At 30.9% G+C, this 20034-nt stretch overlaps 2 protein-coding genes and 1 long non-coding RNA gene across 3 annotated transcripts; 1 reads left to right on the top strand and 2 right to left on the bottom strand.

Annotated features, from left to right (window-relative positions):
- The first annotated feature begins 4462 nt into the window (after positions 1-4462).
- Positions 4463-8765, top strand: LOC109338924 (cationic amino acid transporter 1-like). Its single transcript, XM_019576277.1, has 3 exons — positions 4463-4541; positions 4672-5090; positions 7207-8765. Exons 2-3 carry the CDS (start codon positions 4673-4675, stop codon positions 8604-8606), a joined length of 1818 nt encoding a protein of 605 aa, XP_019431822.1. The 5' UTR covers positions 4463-4541; position 4672; the 3' UTR covers positions 8607-8765.
- LOC109338925 (protein LSD1-like) lies at positions 8639-12742 on the bottom strand. Its single transcript, XM_019576278.1, has 7 exons — positions 12649-12742; positions 11200-11313; positions 10873-10983; positions 9843-9955; positions 9668-9748; positions 9481-9552; positions 8639-9352 (listed from the first exon to the last, which is right to left on the bottom strand). Exons 1-7 carry the CDS (start codon positions 12692-12694, stop codon positions 9311-9313), a joined length of 579 nt encoding a protein of 192 aa, XP_019431823.1. The 5' UTR covers positions 12695-12742; the 3' UTR covers positions 8639-9310.
- A 2257-nt stretch (positions 12743-14999) lies between these two features.
- On the bottom strand, positions 15000-15491 carry LOC109338926. Its single transcript, XR_002106606.1, has 3 exons — positions 15454-15491; positions 15267-15338; positions 15000-15138 (listed from the first exon to the last, which is right to left on the bottom strand). It is a non-coding gene; the product is annotated as an uncharacterized LOC109338926 (long non-coding RNA).
- Positions 15492-20034: the final 4543 nt, after the last annotated feature.

Genomic DNA, 20034 nt, shown 5'->3' with positions numbered 1-20034 from the left:
TTACATTTCCCTCTCTCAATGAAAGGTGCATAAACTATTATGCAAAAACAAACTTCAGCAATATGCAGTGATTTCATATTTTCTTAATCAATTAGGAATGACATATTAAATGACACCCTTCAAATGTTTATCCCATTTTGTTGATATTATCCAAGTTTGTTAAAATATTGGTAAAATCTACATATCAGTCACTTCATGCAATGCTTGTAAAACATTATCAAATGTCAAGACATGTTATCATAGATATTTATCAAGGAAAGGATAAGCTTAGCAATTTCAAAGAGCCAATTGATAGGCTATGGATACAAAGGCAACAACAAAGTAGGAGATACCAATCACACAAACATGTTTGAAGCCCTTTTTCACATGGCTTCCTCATACACAATTCAGACATGATACCCATCTTCCCATTGTATTGGAAAAAGATATATTTAAACTAAACAATTTCAGTCAGCATTATCACATATATATAAGTAATATCCTCAGTGCACCAAACATAATAACACATCATATCTGGAATCATTTAAACATGATGGTATTATTTTTTGTCGGTTATAGTTCCAAGAACAACATTGCTCACCTGTCACATGTCACATTATTGTTAGTAAATCTTGGTAAGCTAAAAAGAAACAGAAGGTTTAGTCAAATGCAATAAATAAATAAATACATATGCGAAGTTACAAAAAAGAAGTGAAAATGTATCTATACATTGTTTAGGTTGGAAAATAACGATTTTTCATAATTATAGAATTATTGTTGAAACAAAATCAGGTTCTTTAACCTAAAACATGCAGTAATGCCCTTAATTCTATGGATTCAAACATATAAATCTATTATGAATTGTAACGAACGAAAAAACTATATATCCCTTCCAAACTTTAACTCTAATATCCAACCCTATTCGTTCACCTAACTTGACTTCATATTTATGGTCAATCAATATTTAGAGTTGGACTTGACTTCATAATAATAAATAAGATTGAGAAAACTTTATCTAAAAGATGTATATATTATATTTACTCGGGTCTAGGGTCAGATTCATAAGCTGACCGGATCGACATTTAGGATTACTCGGGTCTAGGGTCAGATAAGAAATAAACTCTACTCGATCCCAGATGACCCATCCTATCTAATTGTCTTATACTCTTATATCCACCAAGTCAACCATAGAAATTTATGGTATTTTCAACAAAAAAACAAAAGTATTAATGGTCTACAATAACCAATCATTCATACATCTCTCTCTAATTTATTTTTAAAATAAATATAAGAAGTTTTCCACTGATGTCCTGATTTATTTAATATATAACGAATGAATGAATTTTGTGAGATATTTTTTATGATTGTAAAATAAGTATTTTTATTGAAAAGTATCCGAATTCTTGTGTCGGACCCACTTTTATGGGAATCTACTCGTCTCCACTCCAGACTCCGGATTGCAGAAGTTTCTCTTCTCTCTTTGACAAACTCGTGGCTTGTTGAATTTGTTTTTTTATTTTTTTATATTGTTGTTTTTGCAGATTTTAATTTTTTTTATCAATAATATTCACTCACCTTATAATTAAAGAACTAATTTCATCTAATATTTATAAATTCTCATCCCAATAAATATCGTTCATAAAAATCAAACTTTTGAATTTTTGTTCATCCCACAAATCATAAGTTGTAATTGGTAAGGACATATTTCCCTTATTCATCCAATATACTTATTATAATAAGACACCATTTAAAAGTTATAATAATACACAATTTTAGAAAGTTTTGATGGTTCATTTATATGGTGTTTTACAATTGTTTTAATATTTATAAATTATCATTAATTTTTTTTATAGATAAACAATATATTAATTTTATTTAAAAGTAATAATAATTATGGTGGAGGTTGCTGAACCTATACAAGCTATTTTCACTTTTACAATTTTTGTGATTATTTTTTCATCATTTACTCTTTTTAAAGGTTTTATCTCTCTCCTTTTAAGGATAAGTCAATGAATCATACATATTCAGGTTAAATTAAATATTTGTTTTCTTCAAAACTATAAACTAATAGTTACTCCTAAAAGAACTTAAATTTATAAGGTTGTATTTTTTTCATAATATCAGAAAAGTTAAAAACAAATGACTACTTTTATTATCTTTATAAGTCTGTTAAAAGCTCATCAACAAAAGAATGCATCTTATCAAATCAATAGTTATTACCCATTATATAAGATCATGCGAAGCTCCAAATCTATAAAATAGTCACATGTTTCTCTTGCTTTGACTTCCACCCTCCCAAACACACTAAGGGTCAAAGTAATTATTATTTTATTAAGAGTTTAATATATATACAATGATAGTATAAAGATTTATACACAACCAGTACATTATTCATAATTCATTTATATTATTATTTAAAAAATTAATGATAATTAAAAATAATTGATGCATTGTCTGTATAAAAATTCTTACAATAACAATATATATTTGTTCTCTTTTATTAATTCAAATTTGTGGACAACTTTTATCTAAGAATGAAGAAATAATAGGGAAAGATGAAGTAGAACGCGGCTAGTAATTTTAGAAGTTATGGAACAAAATATATTAAATAAATAAGAGTAAAAGACTAACTTATTGTAGTCAAGATTTTTGGTTCTATTATTATAGTCATTAATAACATAGAAAATATAATTTAGTCCCAAAGATTTTAAACATGATCCACTTTAGTCCTTTAGTTAGGGAAATTATGTTAAAGTTAACAAAAGTTCATGCATGGTATATTGCTTGTGCAGCTAATGTGAGATACCTATATGGACCCTGTTACCAAATTGTTACCAATTTTCATTCCTGCAAGGGAAAGTGTTACCATGGTAATCAAAAGCCTTCTCACAAAATGTTGTCTCTGTATTCTTTCACAACAAGGTTTCCTGAGTTTAGAAGTTGTAAAAAAGGTTTATTTGCAGTTCTTGATGCATTGAAGCACTAGACTGTACCACCCTTTAATTTTATTAGTCTTACTAACGAATCACATTTAAATTTTTTGGAAACTATATTGTACTTCCCATATTTTTAGGAATTATAATGGTATGCTAAAAAAAATTAAGAGATGAAAATGAGTTTTTCCTCAATAATCTTCAATAAATAGCAAACTATGCATGCAATTGCCTGTAATGTTACCTTCTTTGTTTTCTATTATCTTTCCTCTTGAGAGAAAAAATATTTATTTTTAATTGTTTATTTAGAAGTTGAAAAAGTACTAATAACTACCTTTTCAAGTAGGCATTTGAGATTAATAGCTACTTTTAAATAAGAGAGACAATCACTAGAATAATATTAATAATGATTTAATGGAGACATAAAAAATAAATCTGAAAATAAATTTTTTTTTCAACCTAACTATATTAATTAGCTAGTTTGGTTTTGTATTCATGTCATGAAAGACAAATAACATGGAATGTAGAGAGTAATTAATTATAATGGTTATAACCGGTGTTGTGATAACTGGACTGGACCGGGCGGTCCGACCGCTGAACAAACTGAAAATAGCTCTGATTTATAGTCTTGACCGAATGTGGGATTGAATCGCTTTGATCCGGAGACATTCAGATCCAACCGTGTTAAACCGGTTGAACCGGAATAACTCGGGAAGTGAACCAGATGATTCACTTAAAATTTTAAAAAATATAACATTTCTCTAATTTTTTATTTTACTTCGGTCCAAAAAAAGATGGAGAGATATTATTTCAATATAATTATACATAATTATTAATTGTATAAAATTTTGTATTTTATATATAACTATATATTTAGAGATAAAAATGATAAATTACATATAAAATCAACGATTTAACTGTTTAAACCTAATATGACTCAAGTTTCAAATATTATAACCACTAAGATGATCATAAAGATAATCACGGAGGAATACAGAAACAAAAAAAAAATGTAAACTGAAAGTTACACAACTTAAAATTTGAAAGTCTTTATCCACCACATACAAGTTATACCATTTAAAAGTTTTTATTTAAAATTGCTCTTACTAAGCCAGTAAGCTGTTTAATATTTGCCTAATAATTTTTGTCAAACGTTTCACATTATGCAAATCATGAAAAGAAATATTCTATATCCACCATTATATACTACTATCTCCAGTACCAATAAGAAATATTAATTAAAAAAAATAAGTTATCACAATTTTTAATGATATGACTATTTGAAAAGAATAATATATTTCATTATATAAAGAGATAATTTAGTTCATTCAATTTATAAAAATGACATATATTATAATTAATTATTTTCTACAAAAATATTTCCAAAATAAAATAATACATGTATAATAATTTTTATTTACCGAAAGAAATAAATTTATAGTATTAAAATATACTTTATTCACCCGTAAGAGATAATAGCATAAAATAGTTGTATATAGAAGATTTATATTAGAAAATTGTAAGTGTTTATAAATATAGGAAAAATATATGCATCTTAAGTATTAGGAACATAAGAAGCTGCATCCCTTGCCATAGCAAGAACAACATCTCTGTATGATCTTGTTTAAGGTATCGTATAATAGCTTGTTTTGTTTAGTTCCTTCATAACAAACACACCCACTTTTTTCGTTTTTCTGTTTCTATCTTCGATAAACCATATCTAACACGTTACTTAGTAATCTTTATACACCATGAGCAGGATGGAAACACCAAACGGCGCCGTTCACAACGGAGGAGCACGGCGAAGGGGATGCACGTTTCAGAGAAACGACTTCTTCCCTGAAGAGTCGTTTAAGAACTGGAACAACTACAGTCGAGCGTTCTTGGAAACGCCGTTTAGGTTGAAGGATCGGGTTTTGACTCGATCCTCCGACCAGACGGAGTTAGTGGAGGTGAAATCACGGAGCAACCATGAGATGAAGAAAACGCTGAATTGGTGGGACCTTATGTGGTTCGGTATCGGCGCCGTCATTGGCTCCGGTATATTTGTTCTCACTGGCCTTGAGGCCAGGGAGCAGGCTGGACCGGCGGTGGTGTTGTCTTACGTTGTTTCTGGTATCTCTGCGTTGCTTTCTGTATTTTGCTACACTGAGTTCGCCGTTGAAATTCCCGTCGCAGGTTCTGGCTTAAACTTTCACTCCATCTTTTGCTTTTGTTTTTCACATATTTCTAATTTTGTTCACATATCAGTTTATTTATGATTTAATAAAAGAGAAGAGATCCACTTATTTTACGAATAAGTTTTTGAAATTACTTTAGAAAATCTAATTATTTTTATCAGTGAGTAATCATAGAGTAAATAAATTCTCACTCCTAATATAAATGAATTGAAATTACATTTTATTGTTAATATATTAATCATAATGATAAACGTACTTTTTAGATCCACCCCAGAACAGGAAACTATAAATGAACAATCCCACAGATATAAAATCCATTTATTTATCTAAATTTAGTGAATTAACAAGTTCAACGTGGAATCTTTGGATAGGAATCTTCTGGTGGAGAGTCCAAATTGGGATTATTGCTATTTAGTGACTATGATTTTAAGTTTTTTATTAAAAAATTAAAAAAATTTCTTCCAAGTAGGGGAAAGTCAGTAACGAAAACGAAAAAGAAGGGACCTTTAAAAAGTTGCTAAATTTCAAAGTCACGTCGTTAAAAAATTTAAGTGGTTCTAACATTCTTTTAGCATTTTATATCAACAGTTACTTAAAATTGTCAACAATTGAGTTTAATATATCTTCCATGTAAATCCATTCATACGGGAACTTTGACCTAAGAACACATTGCTTTCACTTAAGAGTATTATTAAACTCTTGCAGTATTATTAAACTCTTACACGACTATTTTTTTCTAATTGTATTTATATTTTGAGAGAAAAAATATATACTTTTAAGAATTTTAGACACTATTAATATATTATCTACCATTTAGTTTAATGATTCTCCAGACAAAATAATCTATATATAAATAGTAAATAATATATTGATTATATATAAATCTTTGTATATATACTAATAGATATTACAGTATTTTCTTGTATTTATGTAATTCTTATCCTATGGTTATACTTGCATCCTTTTAATTTCCGGTTGCTATAGTTTTAGGTGTGGATCTAAAAGTGTCCCGTGGGTACAAAATTCAAACAAGCTGGATATTAATTCGTTTTATTGCGTGTTTGGTACACAAGAGGGTCCTTGAATTCTGAGTTGTTATTATAATATATTTACTGTGACTAGTATTTTATACCCTATTAGCTCATAAGCTTAACTCCTAAAGTGTATTTCACTATCTGCATACTTGTCTAAGTTTAAGAACAAAAATACATTAAAAAACGAATTTGGTATATTCCTAACGAAAAATTATAGCTGGAATCTTTTTATTTCTTTAACCCTTTAAATAAATGTAGCCAAATGTTATTACCTAATAAAACAAGCTAAAAAATTCTGAGATACAGACCGTAATTGAAGAGTCAACTTGTGCATGTAGTCAAATATTGTGGCCCAAAAAATACAGCTGTGACCGATTGTATTGTATGAAAAGTCAACATACCTTATCATCATCCTTATGAGCTGTGGCCGCTTACTTTGGCAGAGGTTTGGGTATTATTTAATAATAACTACTAGTTTTCTTGGCTAAAATTCATACAATTATTTAATCTAATGAATTAACTAAAACTTGATATTTGACCTGTAACATAAAAATATCTAATGTGCATATAAGAATGTGGTACTCAGATTCGTGCTAGCTCACTAGAGAAAAGAACACAATTTAATCTTCAAAGTTAGACTTCTCACATACACATGAAATAGGACTATAGAAGTATATCTTAACAAAAGCTTATTTTTGTCACTTAGTGAACAAAGTTGTTTTGTTATTTGTATTTTTTAAAATTGTTACATACTTAAATGAAGTAATGTTATATAGATCTATATCCACATATTCCACTAGTACAGTGCTTGAGCCACATTTTTTTTATTTAAAGATGGGTCTTATAAATAATTTTGGTCTTAGAAGAGAGAAATCAATAAAAGTCACATGATAAATGATAAAAGATTTAGAGATTAAGGATACAATAATGAATATGATTTATAATAGACTATTATGACATCGTTCAATCCATAACAGGCTCCACCTAATAAGATAAATGTGTGATTGTTGTTATTGTTTGTTTCTTATTCTTGATAAAAGCTCATTTTTCACATTGAAATCTATTTTGCCTCTTCATCAGGCGGGTCATTTGCCTACTTAAGAGTAGAGTTAGGAGACTTTGTGGCCTTCATAGCCGCCGGAAACATCCTACTTGAGTATGTCATAGGTGGTGCTGCCGTAGCTCGGTCATGGACCTCTTACTTTGCCACCCTATGCAACAAAAACCCGGACGACTTCCGTATAATAGTCCATAAAATGAGCTCAGACTATAACCATCTAGATCCTATTGCCATTGGTATCCTCATTGCCATAACCATCCTTGCAGTGTATAGCACAAAAGGCTCTTCCATCTTCAACTACATTGCCTCAGTCTTCCACTTAATCGTCATTGCATTCATCATAATTGCTGGCCTCACCAAGGCCAACACCGAAAACTACTCTCCCTTCGCACCATTCAAAGTTCGCGGCGTGTTTCATGCTTCAGCTGTTCTGTTTTTTGCATATGTTGGCTTTGATGCAGTGTCAACTATGGCAGAGGAGACAAAGAACCCTGCTAGGGACATTCCTATTGGCCTTGTTGGATCAATGGTTGTTACAACTTTTGCATATTGTTTGATGGCAGTGACACTTTGCCTTATGCAACCATACCAAAACATTGACATAAATGCGCCATTTTCTGTCGCGTTTAGTGCGGTAGGAATGGATTGGGCTAAGTACATTGTGGCATTAGGTGCATTGAAGGGAATGAGCACTGTGTTGTTGGTGAGTGCTGTCGGACAAGCGCGTTATCTAACTCACATTGCACGTACTCACATGATGCCACCTTGGTTCGCTCACGTTGACGAGCGAACTGGAACACCAATAAACGCTACAATCTCAATGCTTGCAGCTACAGCTGTGATCGCTTTCTTCACAGATCTTGGTATTCTCTCAAACCTCCTGTCAATTTCAACTCTCTTTATCTTCATGCTTGTGGCACTAGCACTCTTGGTGAGACGTTACTATGCTACTGGAGTAACTACAAAAGTGAATCAAATCAAGCTCATTGTATCCCTTGTGCTAATTCTCGGGTCTTCAGCTGCGATTTCGGCTTATTGGGCAACAAGTGATGGTTGGATTGGTTTTGCAATAGCTGTTCCATTGTGGTTCTTAGGCACTGCTTTTCTGTGTATTAGTGTTCCAAAGGCAAAGGAACCAAAACTTTGGGGGGTGCCTATGGTTCCATGGCTACCTTCTTTATCTATTGCCATTAACATATTCCTTCTTGGGTCTATTGATAAAAAATCATTTATCCGATTTGGGGTATGGACAGGGTTTCTCTTGATTTACTATCTTTTCTTGGGGTTACATGCTTCCTATGACACAGCAAAAGAGTTTGATCAGAGGAAAAATAACACAGTCGAGGTTGACAAGGTGTGGGACAAGGTGGAAGATGGATTTGTTGATGGGGAAGTTTCTAAAGTACCAGTTTCCACTTGATCCAACACCAATAAGTTTCTGCAGATAGTTTCTTTACAAGTTTGTGAATCTGTGATGACAAATTATTTGTGCATAAATGGCTAAGAACTTTATCTCAAATGACACTGTGCCAACATCTTTAAATTTGTGTGATATATTGATGTGAAAGTTCAATTCTCCTACTAAATTACATTTCCCTCTCTCAATGAAAGGTGCATAAACTATTATGCAAAAACAAACTTCAGCAATATGCAGTGATTTCATATTTTCTTAATCAATTAGGAATGACATATTAAATGACACCCTTCAAATGTTTATCCCATTTTGTTGATATTATCCAAGTTTGTTAAAATATTGGTAAAATCTACATATCAGTCACTTCATGCAATGCTTGTAAAACATTATCAAATGTCAAGACATGTTATCATAGATATTTATCAAGGAAAGGATAAGCTTAGCAATTTCAAAGAGCCAATTGATAGGCTATGGATACAAAGGCAACAACAAAGTAGGAGATACCAATCACACAAACATGTTTGAAGCCCTTTTTCACATGGCTTCCTCATACACAATTCAGACATGATACCCATCTTCCCATTGTATTGGAAAAAGATATATTTAAACTAAACAATTTCAGTCAGCATTATCACATATATATAAGTAATATCCTCAGTGCACCAAACATAATAACACATCATATCTGGAATCATTTAAACATGATGGTATTATTTTTTGTCGGTTATAGTTCCAAGAACAACATTGCTCACCTGTCACATGTCACATTATTGTTAGTAAATCTTGGTAAGCTCAAAAGAAACAGAAGGTTTAGTCAAATGCAATAAATAGATAAATACATATGCGAAGTTACAAAAAAGAAGTGAAAAGGTAATTGTACCAAATTTCCATTTGAATCGATAGACATTGGATTTTCTACTATGACAGTTTGATTAGGAGATTGGGGCATTGACTGCAGGTCATAAAATAGAATTATATGCATAAGCAGTGGATACCAGAATAAAAAACCACAAATAATTTGAATCATAAATAATCACCCCTCCCTAAAAAATAAATACAAATCTTACTGTTGAAGTAGAAGAAACTGTTGCAGAGTTGGTCATTCCATTAGGACTATAGTCAGGAAATAGAAACATTTCATTCGGCATCTGCAAAAAGTTACTTAAGTTTAAAATGACTAATAAACTTTTGGGAACAAAGTCAAATGTATAAATTAACATAATTGAACCAATGTATACTTACACTGACAACAGTAACATAGTGACAGATTGCGCATTTAACAGAGGAAGCTCCATTAGAATACATGAGTGTTGTTCGACAATTCCCACAATCAATGTAGGTGAATTGATTAGATGCTTTATAAGACAAATAGAAAACCCATCAACGGGAAGTTAGTAAACAACATATAGTAGACTAATAACCATGAGTTATTATAATATAACAAGGAATTCATAATTGGAATGAGTTAAGATGAAGAGAATAGAAGCAATCAAATCATACTGCCTAAGCACCCAACATCTTGCAGAGTAAGCAACAACATCTTATGCATAAGGTCTTCATGGTAGAGCTCCAAAGAGCACGATAAATAACATTCATCAACACAATTACCACAAAGATAAAATAGACAATGAACTAATAGCACCACCAAACCTTGGACAAAATGCAAGGAATCAATGAGATTTTTCAACAATGAATCCAAAATGTTTCTATATTTTCATGATCTCGGATCATTTTTCTCCAGATTCTAAAAAAAGGGAAAGAAGTAAGGATAGAAACAACTGACAAACATCTTCATTGATTTGGTATACTCGATGATATTTTGCATGAATGCAAAAGTTAAGGTTCTATTTGTTTGCAAAGAATTAGTTTCTTTAGGAAGAAATGACATAAAAACATATTTTCTTCGTAAATAAAGTTCACAATTAGTATGAAGGCTAGAAAGGACCTCAAACACCAGCAACACCATGAGCAAATTCAACCCAACAACCCCATTCACAGTCTCTCATCAACATACATCTTAAAACATACACTACAAGGGTAGAAACGAAACATGAAATATCACCTTAAAGCAACCCTGCTTGCTCCCACATTAAGAATTGGTAACCCCATTTATGATTAATCATATTCAATATCAATGACCAAGCAAATCAACAAAGCATCACGACATTTACATAATAGAAAACAAATGTTTTCTAGCAAATCAATATGTAGTTCGTCGAAATCAATACTAAACCACTAGGATAATATGTTTGGCAATGAACAAGTATAGTACCTGGCACACGGTTTACAGTGCCGCAAGAGGAACAACTCACACTTGCAGCTCCACATACGTATGTTAGCATTCTCCTACATTCTCCACATAAAAGTTGACATACTTCCAAATCTGAGGAGACATATATAAGCACTCAATTAGAGTCTAACTACAAGTAAACATTTAATCCATTAGGCTGCATATTTTGTTTGAATCTTCAGCTCCCATATTAATTCCAAAGTAAATAAATTTCATATACCAGAAAGATAAGGACATGATATACAAAGCTATGTAGCATGTAAGTTTTCTAATCTTAAAATTTTAGTAACTAAAACAGAACAGCCTTACTCGGTGGAGGAACAAGGGTAATTGTGTTGCACACTGCACAACAAACATTTGCTGACCCTCTAGGGTAAAACAAAATGCCCTGACAACCACTACACACAAGTTGCCTCTGCGTAGCTGCAAGTTGAAGACCATTCAATTCACTTAGAAACTCAACAAACATGAAACAGTACAACCACCCATATATCAATATCATGAAATTGAGTCAATAACATAATCTTAATCCAAAGAAGTTTAATCTGTGTGACACAATATTCAAATACTGAAACAAAAACATCAAATTTGCAGCAAAATCCCCACTTTGTCTTGCAAGTAGAGAATAAGAACTGGAATTAGAACTAGGCATTATAATTTCACAATACATATTTTGAATTAAAAAACAGTTGGTAGGAGTTATGCAGGCAAATATAAATAAAGGAACAAATATTTGTATACTTCAAATGCCAAACACATCCAAAACTAGAATCATATATGGTCTAAAATTTAAATAAGGTTACCCAGAAACCCAGATCAAAACAAAAATTACAAACAAATAAAAGATACAGCAGAGGGTCTTAGACCCTGCAACAACCGATTCATACAACCATGTTCATAGAAAATACATTTTTTTCTTCTTCGAGTAAACCATGATGTTAAGAAAAAACACAAATAGATTGTAGGTCATATCATCAAGTAGGGAAAAGTTGGCAAAGAATCAGAAATGGCAAATGATGATCTTTGGTTTTGTTTGTTTGATAATTGAGATTAGTTTTTGTGAAGAATTTATGAATCAGAAGAAGCAAAGGAAAGACAAATTAATGCATATCAAGGTTGACCATATTAGTTCTGCCAGGAATAGCATCCAAGGTTCTCTATATATTTCTCAGAGGAATTTCGATGCATGTCAATGTTGTTATTGAAGTTGAAATATGTATTGAAGCAAATTTCTGTACTTTCCAATATTTTTTTTGGAATTATCATTATTAATTGAATTGCGTTGGTGTTGTGGTTAAAGGGCCCACTGTATCTCCCATTCTTGGGAGCTATACTTATTGAGAGAGCAACCACCAACTCGAAAGGAGATTAGTTTCTCACAAAAAAAGATGAAAATACTCTTGTACAAAAAAACTAAAGTTGAAACTATAGGATGAGCTTTCTGAAATAAACAAGTACAACGCAATCAATGGTAATTATATAGAACAAGCCCTAAAAGAAAAAAAAAAGTAGATTAATTTTTATCCAAGTATTCAAAAACATAACAAATTTCATGGGAATCTATAAGGAATCCAAGCATATAGTTTATCCACATGATTGAAGACAATAGTCTTTTTTTGTGTTGTACAAAATGCAAAATCAGGGTGAAGACAATGAGTGCTTCACGAAGGAAAAAAAACAGCTATGTCTATGTCATATATAAAAGTTACTATAAATATAGGATGAATGAAGAATAAAAGAAAGTAATTGCTTTATTACATAACCAGAGATCGATATCAGCAAGACGATCATTCAACGACGCCATTGAGATACAACAACTCAGAACTGAGAGTTAGTAGTGGCCGTTGACTATTTAAGGAGTGAGAAAGCTCATGATGAAATGATCATTTAATTTTTGTCAATTTCCCTTCTCATAAGCATTCAAAACGATGTAGTTTTATGCAAAAGTTTTTAAATATTTTTTCCAAAAAAGTAAGTAATGTCACCTAATGTTTATTAATTGTCACACACATTAAATGTGAGATAAAATACATGTTCAGAAAATAAATTAGATAAATGAACAACTTTGTCTGAAGTTGATGATTTTTGGAGAATAAGCTAGACTTGTCTTTTTATAAACTAAAATCATCTATGCAAAAAAGATCATAAACTAATCTAGGTCTTCACTCAATTTTCATGAGTATTGTTGTAGTCAACATATATTTTATTTATGGAATAAATATGTTTTTAGGTAGTTATAAAATTTAGTAATTTTAACTTTGGTGCACAAATAAAATGTGGGAGTTAAGACTCATTATCCCATTAGTTTTTGTATTGTAACAATTTAGTTCCTAAAAATAAAAATATTATTGTGACTCAAATATTTATAGGCATGTTAATATAGTCATTAACCCATTTGAAAATGAGAAAAAAATATTAAACTAACAGTGTAAGAGTTTTTTATACTGTCAATGCATCATCCACCATTCATTTTCAAATATCGTTGATTTTTCAAAAAAAGTAATACAAATGAATGATGAATGATACACTGACTATGTATAATCGTTACATTATTGATGCATAAATATTACATTTTTTCAAAATTTCATTTTTCAAGGTCTAAACCTTAATGGGACAAAAATTTATGTCGAGAGAAAAGTAAAGAAATCATAGACTTTACCTACACTTGGCTTCTTAGACTTACCAAATGATATGGTTGATCGAGCTTTATCCTATCTATAATAAGCATCCCTCTCCTTAAAGCCATTTGCATCATCACCAATCATTTCCAAAGGGAATTAATAGGAAATGTTGCGTAATGTTGATCTTCGATTGAACCAAATTGATATGATAACATGAATTTCATTTTGTATTTAGCGATGTCTAAAAAGTATGTTCTTAATTTGAAAATTCATAACAATATATAATTATATGTTTATTATGTTTCTTGAATTTTATGTACATATTTTATATGCATATCCTAAACATAGTGTATCCTATATATTCAAGAAAATACATATCAACGTATTGGATACAGATTGTATCCAATACTCAAATAGATACTGGTGCTTCATAGCTTGAAAAAAACCAAAAGCTTGGATATTTCTAGTATGCTACCATTGATAACACCCCAATAGTTGTTAATTACTCACTCCAGCATAGTTCACCTTTTGGAATGGGGATCAGATTTCCTCACTCATATATATCAAGCTAATTAGAAAGTCTCATTTAATTAAAAAGAAAATTATAAAAATATAAATTAAATATTTTTATATTATTTTATGTAGTTTGATTGACTAGAGATATGAGTACAAAATTTTCTTCGTATAGAGGATCCTTGTTCCCACTTTTGTGTTAGTTGTAATTATTATGATTCATTTTCCTTGTTTTTTTCTTGCTAACTTTTTAATTAAACATTGGAATATGCTATATTATACATTTTCATTTTCAATACAGACTCTTTGTTTAGCCAATGGAATTTCTAGTCTCCATAACTTGGTTGTGATAGCACTAGATTATTTTTTATAGCATTAGACATGGTATGAGGAAAAGTTTATTCAATAACTGCTGGATTAATTTGGATGTGATGTGATAAAACTTAGATGCTTCTTTTAATATGCAGCCCTGGAATTGTTCTAACTTATGATGTTTTAATCCATTCTGACATTTTTTCCAGGCCATCAAAGCTCAAGATCCGAAATTCCGAATCGTCAATGTGTACAATATTGGAGCAAAAAAGAAGTTGTCAAAGTATCTTCATGGAGTGCTAATATTTTCTTAATCAATTAGGAGTGACATAATAAATGGCACCCTTTCAAATGTTTATCCCATTTTCTTGATATTATCCAAGTTTATTAAAATATTGGTAAAATCTACATATCAGTTACTTCATTATGCAAAGCTTGTAAAACATTATCAAATGTCAACACATGTTCTCATAGATATTCATCAAGGAAAGCATAAGCTTACCAATTTCAAAAAGCCAATTAACGGGCAATGGATACAAAGGCAACAACAAAGTAGGAGATAACAATGTCTGAAGCCATTTTCACATGTCTTTTTCATACACAATTCGACATGATATCCATCTATCACTTTGTATTGGAATAAGAGCCATTTAAACTCTAAACATTGAAGTTTGTAATATCATATACATATAAACAATATCATCATTGCACAACAAACGCAATAACACATCATATTTTGAATCCCTTAAACATGATACTATTATTTTTTGTCTGTTATAGTGCCAAGAACAACATGGCTCACCTGTTATATGTCAAATTATTGTTAGTAAATTTTGCTAAGCTCAAAAGCTATAACAGGATTACTCAAATGCAGTAAATAGATAAATACATATCCAAAGTGACAAAAAAGAAGTGAAAATATAATTTTACCAAATTTCCATTTGAATCAACAGACATTGGATTTTCTACAATGATAGTTTGATTCTGAGATTGGGGCATTAGCTGCAGGTCATAAAATAGAAGCATATACATAAGCAGTGGATATCAGAACAAAAAACCACCAATAATTTTTACCAGAAATAATCACCCTTCCTTAAAAAATAAAATAAAAGCATACTGTTGAAGTAGAAGACATTGTTGCAGAGTTGGTCATTCCATTAGACATCTGCAGAAAGTTACCTAAATTTAAAATGAGTAATAGATTTTTGGGAACAAAGTCAATGTACAAATTAATCTAATTGAATCAAAGTATACTTACACTGACAACAGTAATATAGTTACAGATTGCACATTTAGCATAAGAAGCTCCATTAGGATACATGAATATTGTTCGACAATTCCCACAAATAATGTAGGTGAATTGATTAGATGCTTTATAAAGCAAACACAAAACCCATCAATGGTAAGTTAGTAAACAACATATAGTAGAATAATAACAATCAGTTATTACAATATGACAAGGAATTTATAATTGGAATGAATTAAGGTGAAGAAAAAAGAAGCAATCAAATCACACTGCTTAAACACCCAAAATCTTGTAGTAAACAAAAACATCTTATGCATAAGGTCTTCATGGTAGAGCTCCAAAGAGCACGATAAATAGCATTCATAACACAAGTACCACCAAGATAAAAAATAGACAATAAAACTAATAGCACCACCAAACCTTGGACAAAATGCAAGTGATCAATGAGAAATCCAAAAACTTTCCGGAAGGAATCCAAGAATGTTTCTATATCTTCATGTTCTAATATCATTTTTCTTTTAATTCTAAACAAATGGAAAGAAGTAAGGATAAAAACAATACACAAACATATTTGCTGCTTTGGTGTACTCAATGATATTTTGCATGAAGGCAAAAGTTATTAAGGTTCTGTTAGTTGGGAAATAATTGGTTTCTTTAGGAAGAAATGACATAAAAATATATTTTCTGGTATTTAAAGTTCACATTTAGTAGGAAGGCAGGATAGGACTTAAAAAACCAGCAACAAAGTGAGCAAGTTCAATCCAACAACCCTATTCACATCCTCTTATCAACACACATCTTAAAACATACACTATACGGGTAGAAATAAAATACGAAATATCACCTTAAAGCACTTCTGCTGACTCTTACATCAAGAATTGGTAACACCATTTATGATTAACCGTATCCAATATCAATGATCAAGCAAACTAACAAAGCATCATCACAGTTACAGAATAGAAAACAAATATTTCTAGCAAATCAATATGCAGTTCATCGAAATCAATATTAAACCACTGGGATCATATGCTTGGCAATGAACAAGTATAATACCTGGCACACGGTTTACAGTCCCACAAGAGGAACAACTCACACGTGCAGCTCCACATACGTATATTAGCATTCTCCTACACCCTCCACATAAAAGTTGACAAATTTCCAAATCTAATGAAACATATATAAGCACTCAATTAGAGTCTAACTACAGGTAAACATTTAGTCCATTAGGCTGCATATTTTGTTTGAATCTTAAACTCCCACATTCATTCCAAAGTAAATAAATTTCATATACCGAAAATGAAAGGACATAATATACAGAGCTATGTAGCATATAAGTTTTCTAATTATAAAATTTTAGTAACTGAAACAGAACAGGTTTACCCGGTGGAGGAACATGGGTAATTGCGTTGCACAGTGTACAACAAACAGTGGGTGACCCTCTAAGGTAAAACAAAATGCTCCGGCAACCACTACACACAAGTTGCCTCCACGTAGCTGCAAGTTGAAGACCATTCAATTCACTTACAAACTCAACCAATAGGAAACAGTACAACCATCCATATATCATATGAAGTTAAGTCAATAACATAATCTTAATCCAAAGAAGCTTAATTTGTATGATACAGTATTCAAACAATGAAACAAAAACATCAAATTTGTAGAAAATGCCTACTTTGTCTTGCAAATAGAGAAAATATGAACTGGAATTGGAACTAGAACTAGGCATTATAATTTTACAATGCTTATTCCAATTCATTAACAATTAGTATGTGTTATGCAGGCAAATATAAATTTTGTTTTGTATACTTCAAATGCCAAACACATCCACAACTAGAAATACATAAGCTCTAAAATTTAAATAAAGGTTACCCAAAAACTCGTATTAAAACAAAAATTACAAACAAATAAAAGAAATAGTTGACGGTCTTAGACCTTGCAACAACCGATTCATACACCCATGTTCATAGAAAAAACATTTTTTTCCTTCGAGTAAACCATGATTCTAAGATTAAAAAAAACATGAATAGATTGAAGGTCATATCATCAGGTAGGAAAAAATTGGCAAAGAATCAAAAAGGGTAAATGATGATCTTTGGTTTTGCTTTGTTTGATAATTGAGATTACTTTTTGTGAAGAAGTTAGGAATTCAGAAGAAGCAAAGGAAAGACAAATTAATGCATATCAATGTTCGCCATATTTGTTGTGTGAAGAATAATATTCAAGGTTCTCTGAATCTTTCTCAGAGGAATTTTGATGCATATCAATGTTGTTCTTGAAGTTAAAATATGTATTGAAGCAAATTTCTGTTCTTTACTTCCATTAGTTTACCCAAATTTTTCTTTGGAATTATCATTATCAATTGAAAGTTGAAGCTATAGTATGAGCTTTCTCAAATAAATAAGTACAATGTAATCAATGGTAATTATATAGAACAAGCCTTAAAAGGAAAAAAAATAGAATAATTTTTATCAAAGTATTCAAATCCATAAAAAATTTCAAGTGAATCTATAAGGCATACATGCATATAGTTTATCCACATGATTAAAGACTATAGTGCTTCAAGAAAAAAAAAAGACAGCTATGTCATGTGTAAAAATTACTAAGTAGGGTGATAAATATAGGATGAATGAAGAATAAAAGAAAGTAATTGCTTTATTACCTAACCAGATATTGATTTCGGCAAGACGATCATTGAACGAGGCCATTGAGAAACAACAACTCGGAAGTGAGAGTTAGTTAGCGATCATTGACTATTTAAGGAGTGAGAGAGCTTGTGACAAATGATCATTTAATTTTTGTCAATTTTTCTTCCCAAAAGCAATCAAAACGGTGTAGTTTTAGGTTTTGCAAAAGTTTTTGTAAATATTTTTTGCCACGTTAGAAAAGGAAGTACTTTCACCTAATGTTTATTAATTGTCACACATAAAACACATGTGGAGTAAAAAATTAGACCAATGAACTAATTTGTCTCAATTGATGATTTTAGGAGAATAAACGAGACTTACTTTTTTTATAAATTAAAATTATCTATGCAAAAAGTTCATAAACTAATTTAGGTCTTCACTCAATTTTCATGAGTAATGTAGTCAACATATTAATTTATTTTGTTTATGGAATAAATGTATTTAAGTAGTTATAAAATTTAGTAATTTTAACTTTGTTGCTCAAATAAAAAAGTGGGAGTTAAGACTCATTTTTCCAGTAAATTTTTTATAGTATCAATTTAGTTCCTAAAAATGAAAAAAATATCATTGTGTTTTTCAAATATTTATATGCATGTTAATATAGCCATTAACCCATTTGTAATTTTCATTTTTCAAGGTCTAAATCTTCATGTGACAAAAATTTATGCCGAGAGAGAAGTAAGGAAATCATAGACTTAACTTACGCTTTGCTTCATAGACTTACCAAATGATATGGTTGATCAATTTTGCTTTATCCTATCTATAATATAAGCGTCCCTCTCCTTGAAGCCATTTGCATCATCACCAACCATTTTTTTACTCTACTAAACAAAGAAGGAGTGGCTCCTTTTGTCCCTTAGGGTGTTTGCATTTTTTTCATTCTTTTTGCTACACTTGTCATGGTACTTGACAAACACACCAAAAGCTTGGTTTTTGCTAGTGTGCTACAATTGGTAGCACCGCAGTAACAGTTAATTACTCACTGCAAAGTTTCAGCATACTTCAGCTTTTTAGTTTGAACAATTTACTGGTCGAGAGTAGCATTAGTAGAGCTGATCAAGGAGACCCATAAGGGTAAGAAAGAGAGAGAAACTTATGAATATAATGTTGCTATTATAATTGATGGTAACAGTTGGAATAATACATGGAGAATTTGAAATTCAGAATACTTTGTGCTGCTGCTCAGAATTTTGAATGTATAATATATGATATTTCTAATTTCAGTTACAAATGCATAAATCTCAACTTTAATTTGGGTAACTTATGTCCATCATAACTCCTCAGAGGAAAGTACAATTTCCCAAAAAAAATCAGTTTTAAGTGAGTTGGTGGAATTGGATTATGTGGGGACCAAGTAACAAGGTTTTGTCTGTGGATTTTGGAAGGATGGGAATTTGTTGAGGAAATATTGTCCCTACTTTCCTCTCAAAAAGTCATTTACTCAGTATAATAGTAGCATGATTCAACAAACATTCTTCTTAGGTACCAAGTACCATGAAAGTGTGTTCAATTGGCAGATTGTTTTTCCATTAATGAGAATAATTGTTTTGAAACTAGGATCAGTTATTTATTCTTGATCAGGACTAAAGTTGTAGGGAAGTGTTTTCAAAATATAGAATGTAAACTTGCCTCTAAATATAAACATGTTATTGAGTAAGCTTAATTGTGAGTTACCCCATGAGATATAGTGGCTGATGCAGATGATGATAGCTTAAAAAGACAGTTTCTTATGCTTAGCATGTGATCTTCTTTATTTTTACTTTTCTTT

The sequence above is a fragment of the Lupinus angustifolius genome, unplaced genomic scaffold (genome assembly GCF_001865875.1).
Source record: "Lupinus angustifolius cultivar Tanjil unplaced genomic scaffold, LupAngTanjil_v1.0 Scaffold_49_3, whole genome shotgun sequence".
Taxonomy (NCBI): domain Eukaryota; kingdom Viridiplantae; phylum Streptophyta; class Magnoliopsida; order Fabales; family Fabaceae; genus Lupinus; species Lupinus angustifolius.
This window is presented reverse-complemented; position numbering and strand designations above follow the sequence as displayed.

Excerpts from the sequence above, each read along its gene's own strand:
- LOC109338924 (XM_019576277.1), top strand. The coding sequence starts at position 4,673 with ATGGAAACACCAAACGGCGCCGTTCACAACGGAGGAGCACGGCGAAGG. Across the intron at positions 5,091-7,206 it reads CGTTGAAATTCCCGTCGCAG|GCGGGTCATTTGCCTACTTA; the intron begins GTTCTGGCTTAA and ends CCTCTTCATCAG.
- LOC109338925 (XM_019576278.1), bottom strand. The coding sequence starts at position 12,694 with ATGGCGTCGTTGAATGATCGTCTTGCTGATATCGATCTCTGGTTAT. Across the intron at positions 11,314-12,648 it reads TGATATCGATCTCTGGTTAT|CTACGCAGAGGCAACTTGTG; the intron begins GTAATAAAGCAA and ends TTCAACTTGCAG. Across the intron at positions 9,353-9,480 it reads TCGATTCAAATGGAAATTTG|GTGAGCAATGTTGTTCTTGG; the intron begins GTACAATTACCT and ends GACATGTGACAG.